At 39.0% G+C, this 18,005-nt stretch overlaps 2 protein-coding genes across 2 annotated transcripts; one reads left to right on the top strand and one right to left on the bottom strand.

Annotated features, from left to right (window-relative positions):
• The first annotated feature begins 565 nt into the window (after nucleotides 1–565).
• Nucleotides 566–16,255, top strand: tmprss9 (transmembrane serine protease 9). Its single transcript, XM_057840153.1, has 15 exons — nucleotides 566–756; nucleotides 856–983; nucleotides 1,058–1,125; nucleotides 1,206–1,381; nucleotides 1,495–1,545; nucleotides 3,969–4,082; nucleotides 4,165–4,330; nucleotides 8,209–8,483; nucleotides 9,356–9,498; nucleotides 9,661–9,946; nucleotides 10,018–10,131; nucleotides 10,208–10,376; nucleotides 12,130–12,395; nucleotides 12,530–12,666; nucleotides 13,233–16,255. The coding sequence occupies exons 1-15, from the start codon at nucleotides 648–650 to the stop codon at nucleotides 13,392–13,394; spliced, it is 2,364 nt and encodes a 787-aa protein (XP_057696136.1). The 5' UTR covers nucleotides 566–647; the 3' UTR covers nucleotides 13,395–16,255.
• Nucleotides 15,921–17,205, bottom strand: timm13 (translocase of inner mitochondrial membrane 13 homolog (yeast)). The gene is made up of 3 exons (XM_057840154.1): nucleotides 16,968–17,205; nucleotides 16,641–16,709; nucleotides 15,921–16,498 (listed from the first exon to the last, which is right to left on the bottom strand). The coding sequence occupies exons 1-3, from the start codon at nucleotides 17,085–17,087 to the stop codon at nucleotides 16,400–16,402; spliced, it is 288 nt and encodes a 95-aa protein (XP_057696137.1). The 5' UTR covers nucleotides 17,088–17,205; the 3' UTR covers nucleotides 15,921–16,399.
• Between the last annotated feature and the right edge of the window lie 800 nt (nucleotides 17,206–18,005).

The raw sequence follows: 18,005 nt of genomic DNA, 5'->3' as shown, positions 1-18,005 counted from the left end.
CTCCAACAGTGGACCTTTTTTCACCAAGCTTCTTGGCAATTGCTCCGTAGCCCTTTCTAGCCTTGTGGAGGTGAACAGTTTTGTCTCTGGTGTCTTTGGACACCTCTTTGGTCTTGACTCTTGGCCATGTTACAAGTTTAAGTCTTATTGATTGTATGGGGTGGACAGGTGTATTTATGCTGGCATTGACGTCAAACAAGTGCATCTGACTCAGGATAATACATGGAGTGGAGGTTGACTTTTAATAGGCGAACTAACAGGATCAGAATTCTAGCTGATAGACTGGTGTTCAAATACGTATTTGCAGCTGTATCACACAAATAAATTGTTAAAAAAAGATCATGCGTTGTGATTTCTGGATTTTTCTGTTTGGATTGTCTCTCTCACAGTGGACATGCTTCTACGATAAAAATGTCAGACATCTTTATGATTCCTAAGTGGGAGAATTTGCAAAATAGCAGAGTGTTCAAATACTTATTTGCTTCACTGTATAATGTTGTGGCTGATTGATCGAAATATGCCAACACATCACTTTAAAAAAAGCAACAAGGGAGCTCACATTTGTGACATGGATGACAATTTGGGAACATCCTTATCAGGTTTGGATTTCACCTGCCATGTGACTAGCCCAGTGTCGTGATTCCAACATGGAGACGGCAGGACCCTCACCTGCTCCCTCGGGCTGCCACAGGGGTGCCCTCATATTCTGCCTCCTCTTCTTCCTCGCATTTGGAGTCTTTGTCGGATTGCTCATCGGTGAGGGGTTTTGACAACACCGACATCAATGTATGTGTGTGATTTTGCTATATCTTAACACATTTGTTTCCCTCTCTGTACAATTGCGTGTGTATGTAGCGTACCTGATGCAGGAACAGCATTACTTCATGGAGACAGTTGAGCTGAAGGGTCTAAAGTACGATTCATCACTACAGGATTCCAACTCAGGTTACTCCATCGTTCTGACATCTGTTTTAAATTCAAAGGTAATGGTAAAGTTCATTAGAAGACAGGTCTAATTTGCCACTTTATGCTAAATTGTTAATATTTTCATTCACAGATCAAAAATGTCTTTACCTCCTCGTCTATATCCCATCACTATGTTGACTGTAACATAATTGCTTTTGGGTAAGTTCATCAAAGAAGCTAAAACAGGCTGTTTTTTGTGGAAGGGTTAAAATGATGCCCTTTCCTATTCATTTTCTCAGCGATATGAACGGTGACGTGATGGCAACATTCCGACTGGCCTTCACGGTTTCCAAATTCCAGCAGTATTCAGAAAACTTCATTCAGGACCTGCTGAGGGCAGGCCTCACCTCAGTGATGCATGGAAATCCACTCGAGGTCCCTGAGTTTGGACACATCAAGGCTATCATCTTACTGGGTAGGAAACAATAGTCATCTGTTCGCACTCTGAAATAGGCCTTAGCTGTGCATTGTTTTAGGTCTTGGGCACATTTCACATGGATATACTGTAATCCTTTTACTTATACCCAGGTGCTAGTGGGAAGTCATTCTACAGTATTGGAGATGATTTGCTGGGTGAGGGTGAGTGATTCATCCATAGCATTTCTGGAGTCCAATTTGAACTAGGTTACACGCACTGTCTAATAAAGATGCTATTTTTATAAGGTTGCAAACCTATTCAAGTATTATTCGCGTAGAAGAAATAAACAAAATTGAATTAATCCTGAAAAAAGATTGTGTTCTATGACAAGCTGGTGAACAGTTGGACATTTTTTCTCCTACAATGAATGTAGAATAGAATTGAGTTTCAGTCAGTCATAGTTAGTATACTTGTAACACGTTTTTTTTTTTTTCATTAAACATTAATGTAACACTAATGGTTCGATGTATTATTATTTTTTGCTGAAACCAACAAACTATGAAATTAATACTGAAGCATCATCACAATTTATTTCAATGCTACTTTGTTTGTTGAAACATTGGGCAAATAAAATAATACATGTAGGCCTACTGTATGTATGCCATAAACAGAGAGCAAGACCATTGATGTTTTTAAGTTGGACATTTTTGTGCTGAAGCTAATAAAATATAGTGGTACCTCTACTTACGAAATTAATTGGTCCTGGAAGTAGTTTCGAAACTTGAAAATTCCATAAGTAGAGGCGTGTTTTCCATGTAAATGCCCTAATCTGTTCCAAGCCCCCCAAAATGCATCAAAACATGTAAGAAATACATGTTACAATTAGATTATTGCACACACAAAAAAAAAAAATCTGAGTTGTGCATAATGTAAAAAAAACAAGAATAGAGTAAAGAATCAAAGTTAATACCCTCATGTAAAGCTGTCGGAACACAGAGAGCCAATGAAGAGAACGCTGGGATACACACATACACATACAGTAGAGGTCCCTCTTAGCCAATTGGATGCTAGCAATGCTAGGCAATAACCGATAGCAGAACAGCTGTTAGTATGTTACGTTCAGCAAATTCTGGGCGCTGCGAGTACCAGCCATATTCTATTTTTGCCTTTCTTATCCTGATTTTTTTTCTTAGCAAGAGGGAATATTTTCCCTTTGAGGCGTGTCTTAACCTGAAAATTCTGTATGTAGAGATGTTCGTAAGTACATAAAATTATTTCAAGATTAAGATGTAAAGTTATCCATTTATCCAAAAATGCAAGCAATTTTACTATATACTTGTAAGGTCACTGTTGCATGACAGTAGAAATAAGGACTCCCATAACGTAATAATAAATAAGGTATCAAACAATTTTATTTAACAAACTACAACTGTACAGTATCAGGGGGGTTGCCGGTGAGTGGCTGAGAAATTACCTAACAGGAAGGGTACCTTATGTAGAAAATGGGAAAATGGCCATTGGAATATCTTAGTATCTCTCAGCAGTCTGTCTTGGGACCAAAATTATTTAATATTTCTATTAATGATACATACTGTATAATGTATCTCAATTTCTGAAACTTATACTTTTTGCAGATGACACAAATGTATTCTATAGTAGTGAAAATCAGAATGAACATGTAACTACTGTAAATGAGGAATTAAGTAAATTAAAGAAGTGTATGGATATTAAGTTGAGTAGCCTTAAATACAACTCAGAAATACAGATAATGATAGATGGGGTCCCAATCGGTAATATGAATGAAATAAAATTCTTAAGAACTATTATGGATAGTGAATTATCGTGGAAATCCCCTGTCAGACACATTAAAACCAAAATACTCTCACTAATCAATAAAGTGAATCCATACCTTGATAGTAGTGCGTGCCACACTTTATACTATTCTCGTATTTCACATGTTGTATTGAAGTGTGAGGAAACAGTTATAAATCCACCATTAATCCATTAGTCATATTGCAGAAACGAGTGGTGCGGATCATACAAAAGGTTGGTTTTCTTGAACACACCATCTGTTTGCTCACTCAAAACTATTAAAGATCAAAGATCTTGTTAATTATTATACATCTATAATGATGTTTAATTTACAAAACCTTTTTAAGATTTGGGAGAGTTATTCATCTGTGAGGGTCTGGAAATTTTATGTTACTGTTTTCTTGTTTTTTCAGTTTTTTTGTTTGTTTTGTTTTTTTCTCTCTCATTGTGTGGACTTAAAGTCGAAGGACATGAGTATCCCACAAAATAAGAAGAATGCTGGACGAAGACATCAGGGGTGGGATTAAATACGTTTTTCTTCTTCCCACTCCCTTTGGAGTGCAAATAATTATTCTGAACTATACTGTATTTCTGTTTCTTTTGTGCATGCTCAAAATAAAAAAGCTTCATCATCATCATCATATAAAGGACTCTCAAAGTTTCCCATACCAAATACAAAAAATATAAGGTTAAACATTGCATGCAAAACTGAAAAAGGTTGTGTCCAAAATGACTTATTAAAGTTGGTCAAATCTGAGTGGATTGTCTAAATCTTTGTGTCCATTGAAGTCTGCCTTCTCACGCTCATCCGCCTATCTTCTTAATTCTCCAGACACTTGTCCCGAGAGGGCCTTCACATGTGACAATGGAGAATGTATCAACAAATTAAACCCAGAGTGTGACTTTGCAACAGACTGTGCGGATGGATCTGATGAAGCACGATGTGGTAAACTATTCTTTTCTTTCCAATCTCGTATTGCTCTTAATGTTAATGAGCTTCTTAGGCTGACTATATTTTTACCATCTAGCCTGTGGCATGCGTAGCACCACGGGGAATCGTATCGTGGGTGGTGAGGATGCCCGACAAGGAGAGCTACCGTGGCAGGTCAGCCTCAGGCTACATGGACAGCACACATGTGGCGCCTCCATCATCAATGAAAGGTGGCTCGTCAGTGCAGCGCACTGCTTTGAAGTGTAGGTGATTTAAATAGTAAAATTATTTGAAAGTACAGTTCTTCAATAAAAAAAAAATTAAAAAGGGAAAATAATAACTTTACAAATTTACCTACCTATCTGTGTGTAACACTCATTGAAAATTTGAGATTCAGGGGAACTTGTTAATTAATCAATCAATTACTGTAAGTGTGTCTTAGTATATTTGACAATATAGTGAAGGAGTAGGCACATTAGTTTTCAGGGACACATACGTAAAATTTGTTGTTTGATAAGAGGTTGGTAGTAAAGCATTGACTCCGTTACATTTACTTGAGTAAATTTTGGAGAAAAATGTACTTTTTAGAGTAGTTTTACGGCGTAATACTTTTTCTTTTACTTGAGTAGATTTGTGAAGAAGACACAATACTCTTATTCTGCTACTTTTGGCTACACTAGAGTAAATACATTTTTCCTCTTTCTACAGTCACTTCATTTTTGCCAGAGATGCCGACAGTTTTAGTTTCAATGAGATGTTGCAACAATAACTACATGACTCCATTACAGTGATCCCTCGTTTTTCGCGCTTAATGAGGAGCAGAACCCGCCGCGTTAAGTGACAAACCACGAAGAAACGCACCCCCCCCCCCAAAAAAAAAAAAATTGTGTGTTTGTGTATTTAGATTTAGCATTGGAAAGAGATACATACAGTGCCTTGCAAAAGTATTCAGCCCCCTTGAATCTTGCAACCTTTCGCCACATTTCAGGCTTCAAACATAAAGATATGAAATTTAATTTTTTTGTCAAGAATCAACAACAAGTGGGACACAATCGTGAAGTGGAACAACATTTATTGGATAATTTAAACTTTTTTAACAAATAAAAAACTGAAAAGTGGGGCGTGCAATATTATTCGGCCCCTTTACTTTCAGTGCAGCAAACTCACTCCAGAAGTTTAGTGAGGATCTCTGAATGATCCAATGTTGTCCTAAATGACCGATGATGATAAATAGAATCCAAATGTGTGTAATCAAGTCTCCGTATAAATGCACCTGCTCTGTGATAGTCTCAGGGTTCTGTTTAAAGTGCAGAGAGCATTATGAAAACCAAGGAACACACCAGGCAGGTCCGAGATACTGTTGTGGAGAAGTTTAAAGCCGGATTTGGATACAAAAAGATTTCCCAAGCTTTAAACATCTCAAGGAGCACTGTGCAAGCCATCATATTGAAATGGAAGGAGCATCAGACCACTGCAAATCTACCAAGACCCGGCCGTCCTTCCAAACTTTCTTCTCAAACAAGGAGAAAACTGATCAGAGATGCAGCCAAGAGGCCCATGATCACTCTGGATGAACTGCAGAGATCTACAGCTGAGGTGGGAGAGTCTGTCCATAGGACAACAATCAGTCGTACACTGCACAAATCTGCCCTTTATGGAAGAGTGGCAAGAAGAAAGCCATTTCTCAAAGATATCCATAAAAAGTCTCGTTTAAAGTTTGCCACAAGCCACCTGGGAGACACACCAAACATGTGGAAGAAGGTGCTCTGGTCAGATGAAACCAAAATTGAACTTTTTGGCCACAATGCAAAACGATATGTTTGGCGTAAAGGCAACACAGCTCATCACCCTGAACACACCATCCCCAATGTCAAACATGGTGGTGGCAGCATCATGGTTTGGGCCTGCTTTTCTTCAGCAGGGACAGGGAAGATGGTTAAAATTGACGGGAAGATGGATGCAGCCAAATACAGGAACATTCTGGAAGAAAACCTGTTGGTATCTGCACAAGGCCTGAGACTGGGACGGAGATTTATCTTCCAACAGGATAATGATCCAAAACATAAAGCCAAATCTACAATGGAATGGTTCAAAAATAAACATATCTAGGTGTTAGAATGGCCAAGTCAAAGTCCAGACCTGAATCCAATCGAGAATCTGTGGAAAGAGCTGAAGACTGCTGTTCACAAACACTCTCCATCCAACCTCACTGAGCTCGAGCTGTTTTGCAAGGAAGAATGGGCAAGAATGTCAGTGTCTCGATGTGCAAAACTGATAGAAACATACCCCAAGCGACTTGCAGCTGTAATTGGAGCAAAAGGTGGCGCTACAAAGTATTAACGCAAGGGGGCCGAATAATATTGCACGCCCCACTTTTCAGTTTTCTATTTGTTAAAAAAGTTTAAATTATCCAATAAATTTTGTTCCGCTTCGTGATTGTGTCCCACTTGTTGTTGATTCTTGACAAAAAATTAAAATTTTATATCTTTATGTTTGAAGCCTGAAATGTGGCGAAAGGTTGCAAGGTTCAAGGGGGCCAAATACTTTTGCAAGGCACTATATGTATAAGACATGTTTTTTACTACTTTTCCCCAAAGTATAATTTAAAAAAATATGTATATAGCCTATATACTTTTTTAATAAATGGTTTTTAAGCGCTTAAAATGTAATAATTATGATAAGTTTTAAACATGTTTCTGTCCCACAGAAACAGTTTTTAAACTTTTGTAAATTTTGTACTCTAGTAGAAAAATGCTTGGCTTTATTAAATGCTGGACATGTGGAAATTGCAAACTGCTCAGAATCACTTTTAATATGTGATGTTTATTGCCGCGAACACAACACCGGCTGCCTCGAACGACGCCTTACTCTTACATTCATTCCAGCGCGCTTCGTTATCCCCCCCGCCTGCGCAATGCGCACACAGAGCCTGTCTGTTCCAAGGCACCACTTCATTGAGTGATTCTTCTCCAATCCTGTCACTTACACACGAGTTGCCACAGCAACTGTTTAACAAGTTAATCGATGATTGACGCAGGCGGTACTTTTGAAGCACGTGACTCTGGCAAGATCAAACACAAACATCTGTCAACATCGTAAATTTTAATAAGCAACTCCAGTGCACGTGCACTGCCTGCCTGGGGAAAAAAGAGTAGGGAGAGGGAGGGAGCAAAAGTAAGAATAAGCGATCGGCTCAGGATAGCTCATTTTTATTTTTTTTTTTTGGACCGAGGGCACGAAGTTTGAAGCGTGAAGTAGTAAGGGAGCACAGTTTAACAGTCAGAGATAACACTGTTTTCTCTCCATTAGAGGGCACTCATGCATGTTCTTTCAAAGGGTGATTGTTCATAGTTTTGCTCTGGTCTGAATTCGATGATTTTTGTGTCATCTTTTTGTCCTAATATAGTCATGTAATAGGTTATAGTCCAGTATAATAATACCAGTTCATATAGATTAAGTGCTAAGAAAAAAATATATATACCATTATTAAAACAAAAAGAAAGAAATCTGACATTGTAAGCAGTTACTCACATTTCTGCTCATTACTTGAGTATTCTTGTCACCGAATACTTTTTTCCTTGTATTTGAGTACATTTCTGGATGACTACTTTTACTTTGACTTGAGTAATATTATTTAGAAGTAACACCACTCTTACTTGCGTCAAATCTTTGGCCCCTCTACCAAGCTCTGCGCATGATAAAGCTTCCAATTTTATGACAAAATGCTTAAATTTTCTAAAGAAGTCACAATATTCCATGAAAAAAATCTGAATGAAATGAAGTCCTAACTTTGTGTGAATAGACTTGTTGTATTTGAAAAATGTTTTTCTCTTTTTAATAACATCGCAATATTACATAAATCTGACTATTAAGAAAGTTGCAATAGTGTGGAGGAAAAAAATGATTAAAAGCGGAGCTCAAACATATCATGACATTTTTAGGACAAAAGCATTTTAGAGTTATATGAGCTCAGTTCTTTAGTTTGGTCCAACGGGAATTAACTTTATCAAGAATGCAATTGTATTAATTGATCATAAATTATAATTTTACATTTTAATTAAAACGTATTTATCATAGTTTACACATTTTTTAATGTGCGTAATTCATGTATGTATTATAACTTTTTTGTTCCCATTTCTAGTGCCCAAAACGCGAAAGAATGGACAGCCCTGGTAGGGGCCAGTCTGGTGAGCGGGGAGGAGTCAGAGTCTAAAACAATAAAAATCAAAACGCTGACGGTGTCTCCTGACTACAACCCTACGACTACCGACAATGATGTGGCCGTACTGGAACTGGAGAGCCCTCTCACCTTTAGCCCCTTCGTCCAGCCTGCTTGTCTGCCCGCCCAGTCTCATGTCTTTATTCCTGGCCAGAGATGCGTAGTGTCAGGATGGGGGTCTCTGCACCAGTTTAGCCGTGAGTGCAGCCCTATGTCACCAAAAAAAAAAAAAAAAACACTCAGCAGCAGCTGAATTAAAGGGGCAGTCAACACTAAATTACTTTCATGTGACAGGTATTTACAATAAGTATGCATATGGCAAATTCCTTAGACCTCTGATAATAAACTAATGTTTAAACAAACAAACAAAAATATGACATTGCATACAAGCGCAGCCATTTTGTGACGTCAATTATACCCACACACATTAACACTAATTAACTCGAACACATGTACGTGGGACAGCGATTATTATGGATGTCACAAGGAAGGGCAGCCATTCTGGGATACTCACATTTGATTGGGTGAAATAGAACTAGCATTTTAAAAAAATGTCTACCCCATGTCGGGCTGCCATTTCCTGGAAATACAGACTTTTATTTAAAAAATTTCTCTGCTATTAACATAAAAAAGGAAATTCTGTATTTTCGAGTTCATGCATTCATTCATTTCCCAAGCCGCTTATCCTCAACTGGGTCGCAGTACTTTCGAGTTATAAAACAAATTTTTTTTCACAAGGATGCACATGATAAAGTTGTTATCTGTGTCTTTAAATACTCTTAAGTACTCATTTTTCACGTGGTCATTTATGCCACAGTGGGTGTTGTTTGTCTCTTTGAGCCCATCTTGAAATTCAATCATTCATATCATTTTCAGTTGAAAATACATACTGTACCGTCAAATTTTACACTTATCCTTAAATAAATAAATAAGTCAATAAAATCAAAGGGGAAAATTTGCAGATACTTTTTTAATATATTGGAAAGGCTCAACTGAATCTCAATAGATTGTGAGGGTACGGAATGAATGCATGTGAATTTGAAAGAACATGCACTCAACTGTCTTTCAGCTGAGGTGCCCTCCACACTGCAGAAGGCTGTGGTAAAAATCATCGACTCCAAGGTGTGCAATAAACTGCCTGTGTACAGAGGAGCAATCACTTCCAACATGATGTGTGCTGGATTCCTTCAGGGCAAGGTGGACTCCTGTCAGGTCAGTGCTTCTTAAATATACCAACAAGTGCTTGGGATATCTACTTACTTCCTCTTACAATAGCTTCTACTCTTGAGTCACAGTTTGCATCATGTGAAATGATGTCACTTGTATTCCAACCTAAATAGAAAAATAGGTTGATACTTTGTGTTATATCTTCAGGGTGATTCTGGGGGCCCTTTGGTGTGTGAGGGGACCCCAGGAAGGTTCTTCCTAGCCGGGGTGGTCAGTTGGGGTATAGGCTGTGCCCAAATTTACAGGCCTGGGGTTTACTCGCGAGTCACCAAGCTGCGCAGCTGGATTCTTAGTCAAGCAGACCCTAGCTTGGCCCATTACCACCCTAAGCAGGATCTCACTGTGCCAGCCACAGCACCATCTGTGAGTTCTCAAAAGACACCACATCCTCGGACAGTTGCGTTGGATGTGCAACCTGCACCGATACTTTCTGGTATTGTCCCAAACACAATCATTGAATTGTTCATTTTTTAGCATCAAACACACTCCCGTTATGTCTTCTAGTCTCTAACTGCAGTGGAAGCTTTCGGTGCAGTGCCACATCCTGTATCAGCAAGTTCAATCCAGAATGTGATGGCATCCCTGACTGCCCCAACCAGGCTGATGAGAAAAACTGCAGTCAGTTGAAATATTTGAAACGAACTTTGAAACTCAATTGTGGAGAAACAAAAGGTGATTAAATTTTTCTTTCCAGACTGCGGTGAGCGTCCTGCGCTGGACTCCAGTAGAATTGTGGGGGGGGTGACGGCTCGTAGAGGGGAGTGGCCTTGGATTGGCAGCCTTCAGTACCAGAGAGTCCACCATTGTGGCGCCACTCTCGTTCACCGCAAATGGTTACTGACTGCCGCACATTGCTTCAAAAGGTGTGTCATACTTTGATTCATTGGAATTGGTCTGCCTGTCTATCCAGGTCTTTTTTTGGAGACTATGAATTGCACGGTCATCAAATTTGCTAGGAGGTGCATTGCATCTTAGGCAGAAGAAGAGTGTGTTTATTTTTTTTACGCAATTTGTCGGGAAAAGGCCTCAAAATCGATAAAAGTATGATATCAATTAGACATCAGACAAACAATTCTGTCTTGACCACCAGGTGTATCCATCGCCACGGGAACCAACCGATCCCCAATGAGTGAAACAAACAGATCTCATCTGACTGAAAGAACAGCATTATATTTCAACCAAGTGATTGCTACAAAAAGAACTGGCCTCAAATTAATCTAAATAGGTAAAACTATGGATTGGAAAGGAAAATCAACAGCCACTATGCTGTAAGCATTCTGCAGGGGATAAACAACCCTAGAGGCGCAGATTGTGTCAGTGCTTTTTAAACGTGCACGCCAGTCATGTTAACTAATTTACAGGCGGATTATTTGTGTGTGGTCATAATGCTGCAACCGAGAGGATGGGACTAAAAGCATAGCTGTAATATCCTAGTAGTAATAATCTCTGAAAAACATCAAGGACAACCCAGATGTACATGAACGATTTTCAGTATCTATATAGACCTCTATATCTGCGTCGTTAGCACTCCACATTTGGATTCTAGCTGGCTAAATTTTCATGTCATTGGCAATTGAGTTAATGAAGTATTCCAGTTGAAAATCAATTCTATTCAATCAAGGGCGTAGGTTTGCATTGGGACGGTAGGGACATAACACAACCCACTTTTCAGGATATTCAACTTGTCCCCGCCAACTTTTAAGCAACCTTATTTGCATATGAGTTCAGTTATATAGGTCATTTAGATTGTCTTCCCATATGTTGTGAGGATAGAATTGACCCTACCATTATAAAGTGCATTTTCATTATGTTCGAACTTACATTTACCCCTTTTCACCTGCTGAATGTGCCGGTCCACCCCCACTAACACACATTTGATTGGCTGATGACTTGACCCACCCCCGACAGAAATACAGTACATGTCGACAACATTCCGCCTCCTCAGCCCACTAACACACCACTAATTTTGCTACTGAAAGTCTGACCTGCATCAGAGTTAGCATAACATTAAACTGTGTGAACTTGCTAACCTGCAAAACTCAAGTAGGAAGCTGCTTGGAGTGTGCTTCTGTTTGTGTTTTCTACTGTTAACGTAAATTAAACTGTGAGAGATGTTGTGTTACCTGCTGGAAACTATAGAAGTAGAAAAATGTGAGCAAGAAGCTGCTTAGAGAGAGAGGAGTGCGGCATAACCTCATCTGTTGCCCACACGACACAACATATTCGTAATTAACTATGTACATAAAAAATATATATACAGTATCTTTGGATACCGTGAGGTACCTACACTAGCATTGCGATCGACGTAATGAGCACCCCTGATTTAGCATATAAATTAATTAGGTTCATATTCGTCAGAAATGTAGACCTGACCCTCGTTCACCCAATCTGTTTCGTCTTATTATGTCCCATCCCGAGCAAAACGTGTACATGCAGGTTATGCTGTTATATCGTCCCTACCGATGTTGAGACAAAACCTATGCCATTGCATTCAATTCACAAAAAAATGAAAGAATATCAATGAAAGTCAACATCATTAAATGACTAAAAACCTGATTCAGTCTTCAAGAACAGGTTCACATTTTTTGACACACTCCGACTTCCCCTCACCCACAGTGATGCCAGCCCTACCCATTGGGCTGTGAGCCTAGGCTCTGTGCTGCGCTCCGGTGTAGGAGCCATGGTCATTCCCATCGAGCGGGTCCTCATCCACCCAGCTTTCAACAGCACCAGCATGGAACTTGATGTGGCTCTCCTGGAGCTGCTCATCCCTGCCCCTGTGTCACACACCATCCAATCAGTATGCCTCCCTTCACCAGCCCACCACTTCTTGAAGGATGCGGAGTGCTACATCTCAGGATGGGGATCCATGAGGGAAGGAGGTTGGCGAGAGTCATATTTCTGCTCAGAAAAAATTCAACCATTTAGTCAAAGCAAGAAAACAGTGGTCTTAACTGACTGATGTATTTCCACAATAATTGCTAATACGTACATCTTTTGCTACCTCATTTTAAAGGTTCACTGACCAGCATCTTGCAAAAAGCCCCAGTGAGGACCATTGAACAGGCCGACTGCCAGCAGTCGTACGGAGAAAACCTGACTCCTCACATGATGTGTGCAGGTTACATGGGAGGAGGAAAGGACACTTGTTTGGTAAGATAATAGTATGGTTTTTGTCTGAAAAACTTATGAAATGGGCTACATGAAAGGTGTCATACAGGTGAGAAATGAAGCCATTGATCTATTACACTTGGGTACGGAATTTTTTAGTTACAGTGGCTAACAAAAGTATTCATACCGCTTGAACCTTTCCTTTTTTTATAATGTTACGACCACCAACATATTTAATTAGAATTTATTGTGAAAGACCAGCACAAAGTGGCATGGACTTACAGTACATTTCATCGTCACGTCATATTTTTTATAGGAAAGTAATTTTCAATGAAAGTATGAAAAATACTGTAACGTGTGCTTGTTTTGAGCAAAATTCAAATATTGAAAATTAAAGAATAGGCATTATAGTTGTGTGCAAGTAGTTTGATCGCATCATAAAAGCACTTAAAATACCTGTATTTGCAATAGTTATTAAATCGATGTTAATGCCTGGAATTGCTGTTAATAATTTGAGCTGAGCAAACATTCCCCTTAAACCTGAAATTATAAGAAATGTACCCTACTTTTTCACTTTCTGTTCGAAATGATCATTCTCCTTCATCCAGGGAGATTCTGGGGGACCTCTGACCTGTCGTGAGAGCTCTGGCCAATGGTTCATTGCCGGGGTAACCAGCTGGGGACATGGATGTGGTCGAGTGGGTTTTCCAGGGATTTACACCCGAGTGACTTCTGTACGAAATTGGATATCCTCATACCTACCTTTCTGAAGTTAGTCAGGCAGCAGTTTTATCCCCCTACAGACAGTGGACATTGTGGCATTCTTTATTAAGTTGCCTAACCTGCCATTACACTCATTCACTGCAGTATTGGTGTGGCCTTGTGAGGTCACAGGTGCTGTTAGCAACACTTTGCAATCATCTCAACTTCACTGGAAAATCCTCTACATTAACACATATTAAACTTACAAGGACAATGTTGAACAACTGGTCGTAGGCAATAGGAAAGCAGAGAACTTATTTATTCATATAATTTATTGCCATTAAATACTCACCACTCTTCATTCAGTATGAGTGCAAACTATAACTCCCAAAACTAAAGCCACAATATTTTTTTTTCTTCTCAAAATTATCACCTACAGTGAGGAGCGGACATATTTGGACCCCTGGTGATTTTGCAAGTTCATCCAATTAGAAAATAAGTAGAGGTCTTAACATAGGGTCTAAAATTTGAATCATAGATGCATTTCCACTTATAAAGATATAATCTTAAAAAATAAAAAAAAATCTGGAACTCACATTGTATGATTTTTCATTTATTTGTAATTTTTACTGGGGTTCATAACTATTTGTACCCCTGAGAAAATCAGTGCTAAAATTTAGTACAAAAGCCTTTGTTTGCAATTAAAGAGGTCAGACGCTTTCTGTAGTTCTTCACCAGGTTTTCACATGTGGAAACAGGGATTTTGCTTTCATCCTCTGCTTTATACAGTACAGTCTTCCTGTCCCCTTAGCCGAAAAGCAGCCCCAAAGCATGAGGTTTCCACCATACTTCACAGTGGGGATGGTGTTCTTGGGATTGTACTCATCATTCTTTTTCCTCCACACGAGTAGTGTTCTACTGGCAGTAGCCTTTGAAACTGTGCATCCAGCTCTCTTCAGGTCATTAACCAGCTCCTGCCGTGTAGTTCAAGGCTGAGCTCTCATTTTTCTCATCATGAGTGATGCCCCACGAGGAGAGATTTTACATGGAGCCCCATTCCGAGGTAGATTATTTTTAGCCTTTTCCATTTTCTAGGAATTACTTCACCTGTTGATGTATTCTCACCAAACTGCATTCCAATTGTCCCATCACCTTTTCCAGCTTTGTAGAGCTCAACATTTTTTTTTGTCTGGTGTTTTTGAAGGTTCTCTAGTCTTTCCCATGGTAGCAGTTGGACTATGACTGGCTGTGGGGTGCACAGGTAACTATAATGAGCTCAAACGGATGGTGGGTGGGTGGTTACTCATGGGGTAAAGGTGGACTTTTTTTTTAAGTAGACTGACAACCCTTTGAGTGCCATGACTATTGCTGATTTATGAATATGAACCTCAGTAAATTACAAATAATTTTTTTTAAAATCATACAATATGATTTCTGGATTTTTTTTTTAGATTTATGCCTTGATGAGTGGAAATGCATATATGATTAAAATTTCAGACCTCTACCAATTTTCTAAGTGGGTGATCTTGCAAAATCACAATGGGTGCAAGTACTTCTGCTCTTCACTGCATCCAATTTTGTTAACCTTGTTTTAAACAAAGCTAAGTATTGTTTTTAAGTGAAGTGCACATTATGTTGTGCAGTGTTGTGTGCAAAAAGGTGCTATTAACTCCTTCACTCCCAGCCATTTTTCACAGGACTTAGAAAAAGATTAGATTCCCATTTTATGTTGTAAAAAAATGCCTTTGGTATTTGGTAAGAGTTAAAAAAGCAGTACAGTAATGGGGTGTTAAAAGATGACAACATTGGCTCCCTCATCCATGAGGAAAAGTTCAATGAAAAACATTCATCTTCTGAACAATTTAGATAAAACACTGCCAAATTACAAACTTTTGTCAACATTTGATCTCGCTCGCAGCGCAATTCTCGGATGCAGAAAACAGAGACAAATGTGCAAAACAAATGGTGTTACTGCCAATTTCGAATAGTGCTTTGAATCGGAACTGATTATTGGTCCGAACCTTACCCATTTGAACAAATTTAGATAAGCAATACATTTAAAACAAAGTTTGGCTAATTTGTTACACAGCATAGAAGCCAAACTATCACTTATAATGCAAAACTTGTAATTTTACCCCTCCTTTTGATTATATTTTTAGATGTGCTGTCTAGTTTTTCTGTGTGACTTAAGTGTGTCAAGGGTTATTTTGTGATTTACCTACAGGTGCATTTCTTTTGCTATTTATTATGTTGCAAGATTGTGAGAATATATTGAATGTTTGGAATACTTCACCTACAGTATTCACAAGAATGCTTAAAGGAGGTTTTTTTACAGGGGAAAAAAAAGCTTTGACATCTGCTTACCATGTAGATTCTGTACCCATTGCAGCTTTGTGTAGAGCCTGATGGAACAACCCATCTACTGTGGGGAGGGTGGAGATAGTGTGACAGCTGGAGAGCAAGTAAGACAAAACTGAGTTTTGTTCTTGAGTTGGAAGCGAGCATCCAGCACTTTTAATAAACAGACCAGTCACAATAATAGGTACTGCTGCTGGAAATTAACGTTTTGCATAGCAGGAAACCAGTGGTGTCAAAAAATAAAATAATTGGCATCTGCATTTTGGTATGATCCCTATTTATTCAAAGAAATCAAAATGCATTTTATTTACACCATGGAATACATTAAAGATTAGTTTGATAGGTGAATGTCAACAACAATTAAACTTATGGTATACTTACACATATTCCAAGTCAATCAGTCATACACACACCTTTTTTCCACCTCCAAGAATTGTGAACAAGGGCCAGGGCAAGACCTATTATCAGGCACAATAGCAGTTTTTCCTTATAAAAACAAAATTACAAATATGATACTTGATTGAATATAGTCCACACTGTTAGGCTGCAGTCCCTAGGCTGTGCAAGCCTACTAGGGAATTGTGGGTGGGTGTGGGGGGACGGGATTGTGTCTGTGCAGCAGCCAAGCACCCGGTGTAACCTACTTCTGTAGGTGAGCAGTGGCCAAGGTAAGGAAGAAAAGGGGAAAAAGGCATGAGGAGGAAGAGATGGATGTTCACATGCGAGCTCGTTCCTTCTGTAATCTGGAGTTGTACGTTCGGGAAACAGTATTCCAGGCATCCATATATCGGTCCATACACATGGCGATGCATTTCTATAAGATAAAATGGGGAAGAACAAATTATTGAAGAAAAATGTATTCACAGAAACAAGATGAAATGCAATAGTTTGAAAGAAATGTTTAAAAAGATATGTTGACGATTTTGCTCTAATAAACTTTGCATATGACAACATACCTGCTCTGAGTTGTCCAGTGTACTACCAGGTTTTCCTATACACTTCTTGAAGCATTTGTCTGTCATTCTCTGAAACACCAGAGAATAGTAGCGTGTTAAATAGTCATTAGCTCGTGTATTTGCACATTTTTACAGCTATCAACATTGTACTCAAGGTAGTTTTGATGACAGACTAAAACAAACACAATCACATGTCGTAGTGACATTCAAATATTCGCTGACAAAAAAATAACTTTAAAAAATATGTTAGTAAATAATGTTGTTAAAGAACAAATTGGTTATTGCGCGCTTCTACACATTTGGTAAGTGTACTTTCACTGCTTTTACCTGCAAGAGCTCCTGTGCGTTCGCCACGGCAATTTGGACTTTAACCTGCTCCATTATCGTGCCGGTGTCCATTTTACCACCTGCCCCACCTGCTGAAAAATCAGAACCGAAGCTGTCCATACTGGAAATAGGACTAATTTAATATTTTAGTCGTCTGTAAGTACACGTGTGGTTATACCACTGATAGTTAAGCTAACGTGATAGCCCGGTGCCCTTGACAGCAACGGAAGCTGGGTGCGCAATTTCCGGTATGATTTTGACCGTTGGGAATTGTAGTTTTGAGGGGTGCGTATCTACTGATGCTTAAATCTCCCGCTAGATGGCAGTACAGTCCCGCCAACAAAATAGCACATTAAAGACTTTCAGACTCCGAATGAATAGAGCTAGGCTAGGGTCTCCAACCTATTCCACATAGGGCCACAATGGGTGCAGCATATTTTTTATTTCAACAAAACAAGACGACACATTTTCACCAATTTGGTGTCTTACGAGTGTTATCAGTTGAATGTAGTCAGGTTCTGCTTGTTTTAGCAGAAACCTCATTGGTTAAGCTGTCTGTGCACGATCAGAACAAAAACCAGGACCCACAGTGGCGCTTGAGGACCGGTTTGGAGACCCCTGGAATAGAGATTTACTTCATTGTATCAAGTGATAACATTCACTATCGTTCACTGTTTAATATTATTTTTTCAATTCATTGAAAATATGAACAATTTTAAATTCTATGAATTGCGATTTATGATTTCCCTGCTTTAACTTATGTCTTAGGGTTTTCCAATGGTATTGTTTCAGTAGCAGTATTGAGGTATTGCACATTATAAAAAGCAAAGGAGTAGGTTTGGTCTCAACATTGTAGGGACAATATAGCACTACAATCTGCATGAACATTTTTTGCTGGGGCGCAGACATTCATAAGACCAAAAAAATTCGGTGAACGGGGGTCAGGACTACATTTCTCACGAAAATGAACCTTAGGCTAAATCGGGAGTCAGCAAAGCATGTTTTAAGAGCCGCATGCGGGTCTTTAGCGCTGCCCTA

Source organism: Corythoichthys intestinalis, chromosome 7 (assembly GCF_030265065.1).
Source record: "Corythoichthys intestinalis isolate RoL2023-P3 chromosome 7, ASM3026506v1, whole genome shotgun sequence".
Taxonomy (NCBI): domain Eukaryota; kingdom Metazoa; phylum Chordata; class Actinopteri; order Syngnathiformes; family Syngnathidae; genus Corythoichthys; species Corythoichthys intestinalis.
This window is presented reverse-complemented; position numbering and strand designations above follow the sequence as displayed.

Coding starts and splice junctions, on each gene's coding strand:
- tmprss9 (XM_057840153.1), top strand. CDS start 648: ATGGAGACGGCAGGACCCTCACCTGCTCCCTCGGGCTGCCACAGGGGT. Junction 8,484..9,355: donor GTCTCTGCACCAGTTTAGCC/GTGAGTGCAGCC, acceptor ACTGTCTTTCAG/CTGAGGTGCCCTCCACACTG. Junction 10,132..10,207: donor GGCTGATGAGAAAAACTGCA/GTCAGTTGAAAT, acceptor TTTTCTTTCCAG/ACTGCGGTGAGCGTCCTGCG.
- timm13 (XM_057840154.1), bottom strand. CDS start 17,087: ATGGACAGCTTCGGTTCTGATTTTTCAGCAGGTGGGGCAGGTGGTAAA. Junction 16,710..16,967: donor ACGCACAGGAGCTCTTGCAG/GTAAAAGCAGTG, acceptor CTGGTGTTTCAG/AGAATGACAGACAAATGCTT. Junction 16,499..16,640: donor CACTGGACAACTCAGAGCAG/GTATGTTGTCAT, acceptor TTTATCTTATAG/AAATGCATCGCCATGTGTAT.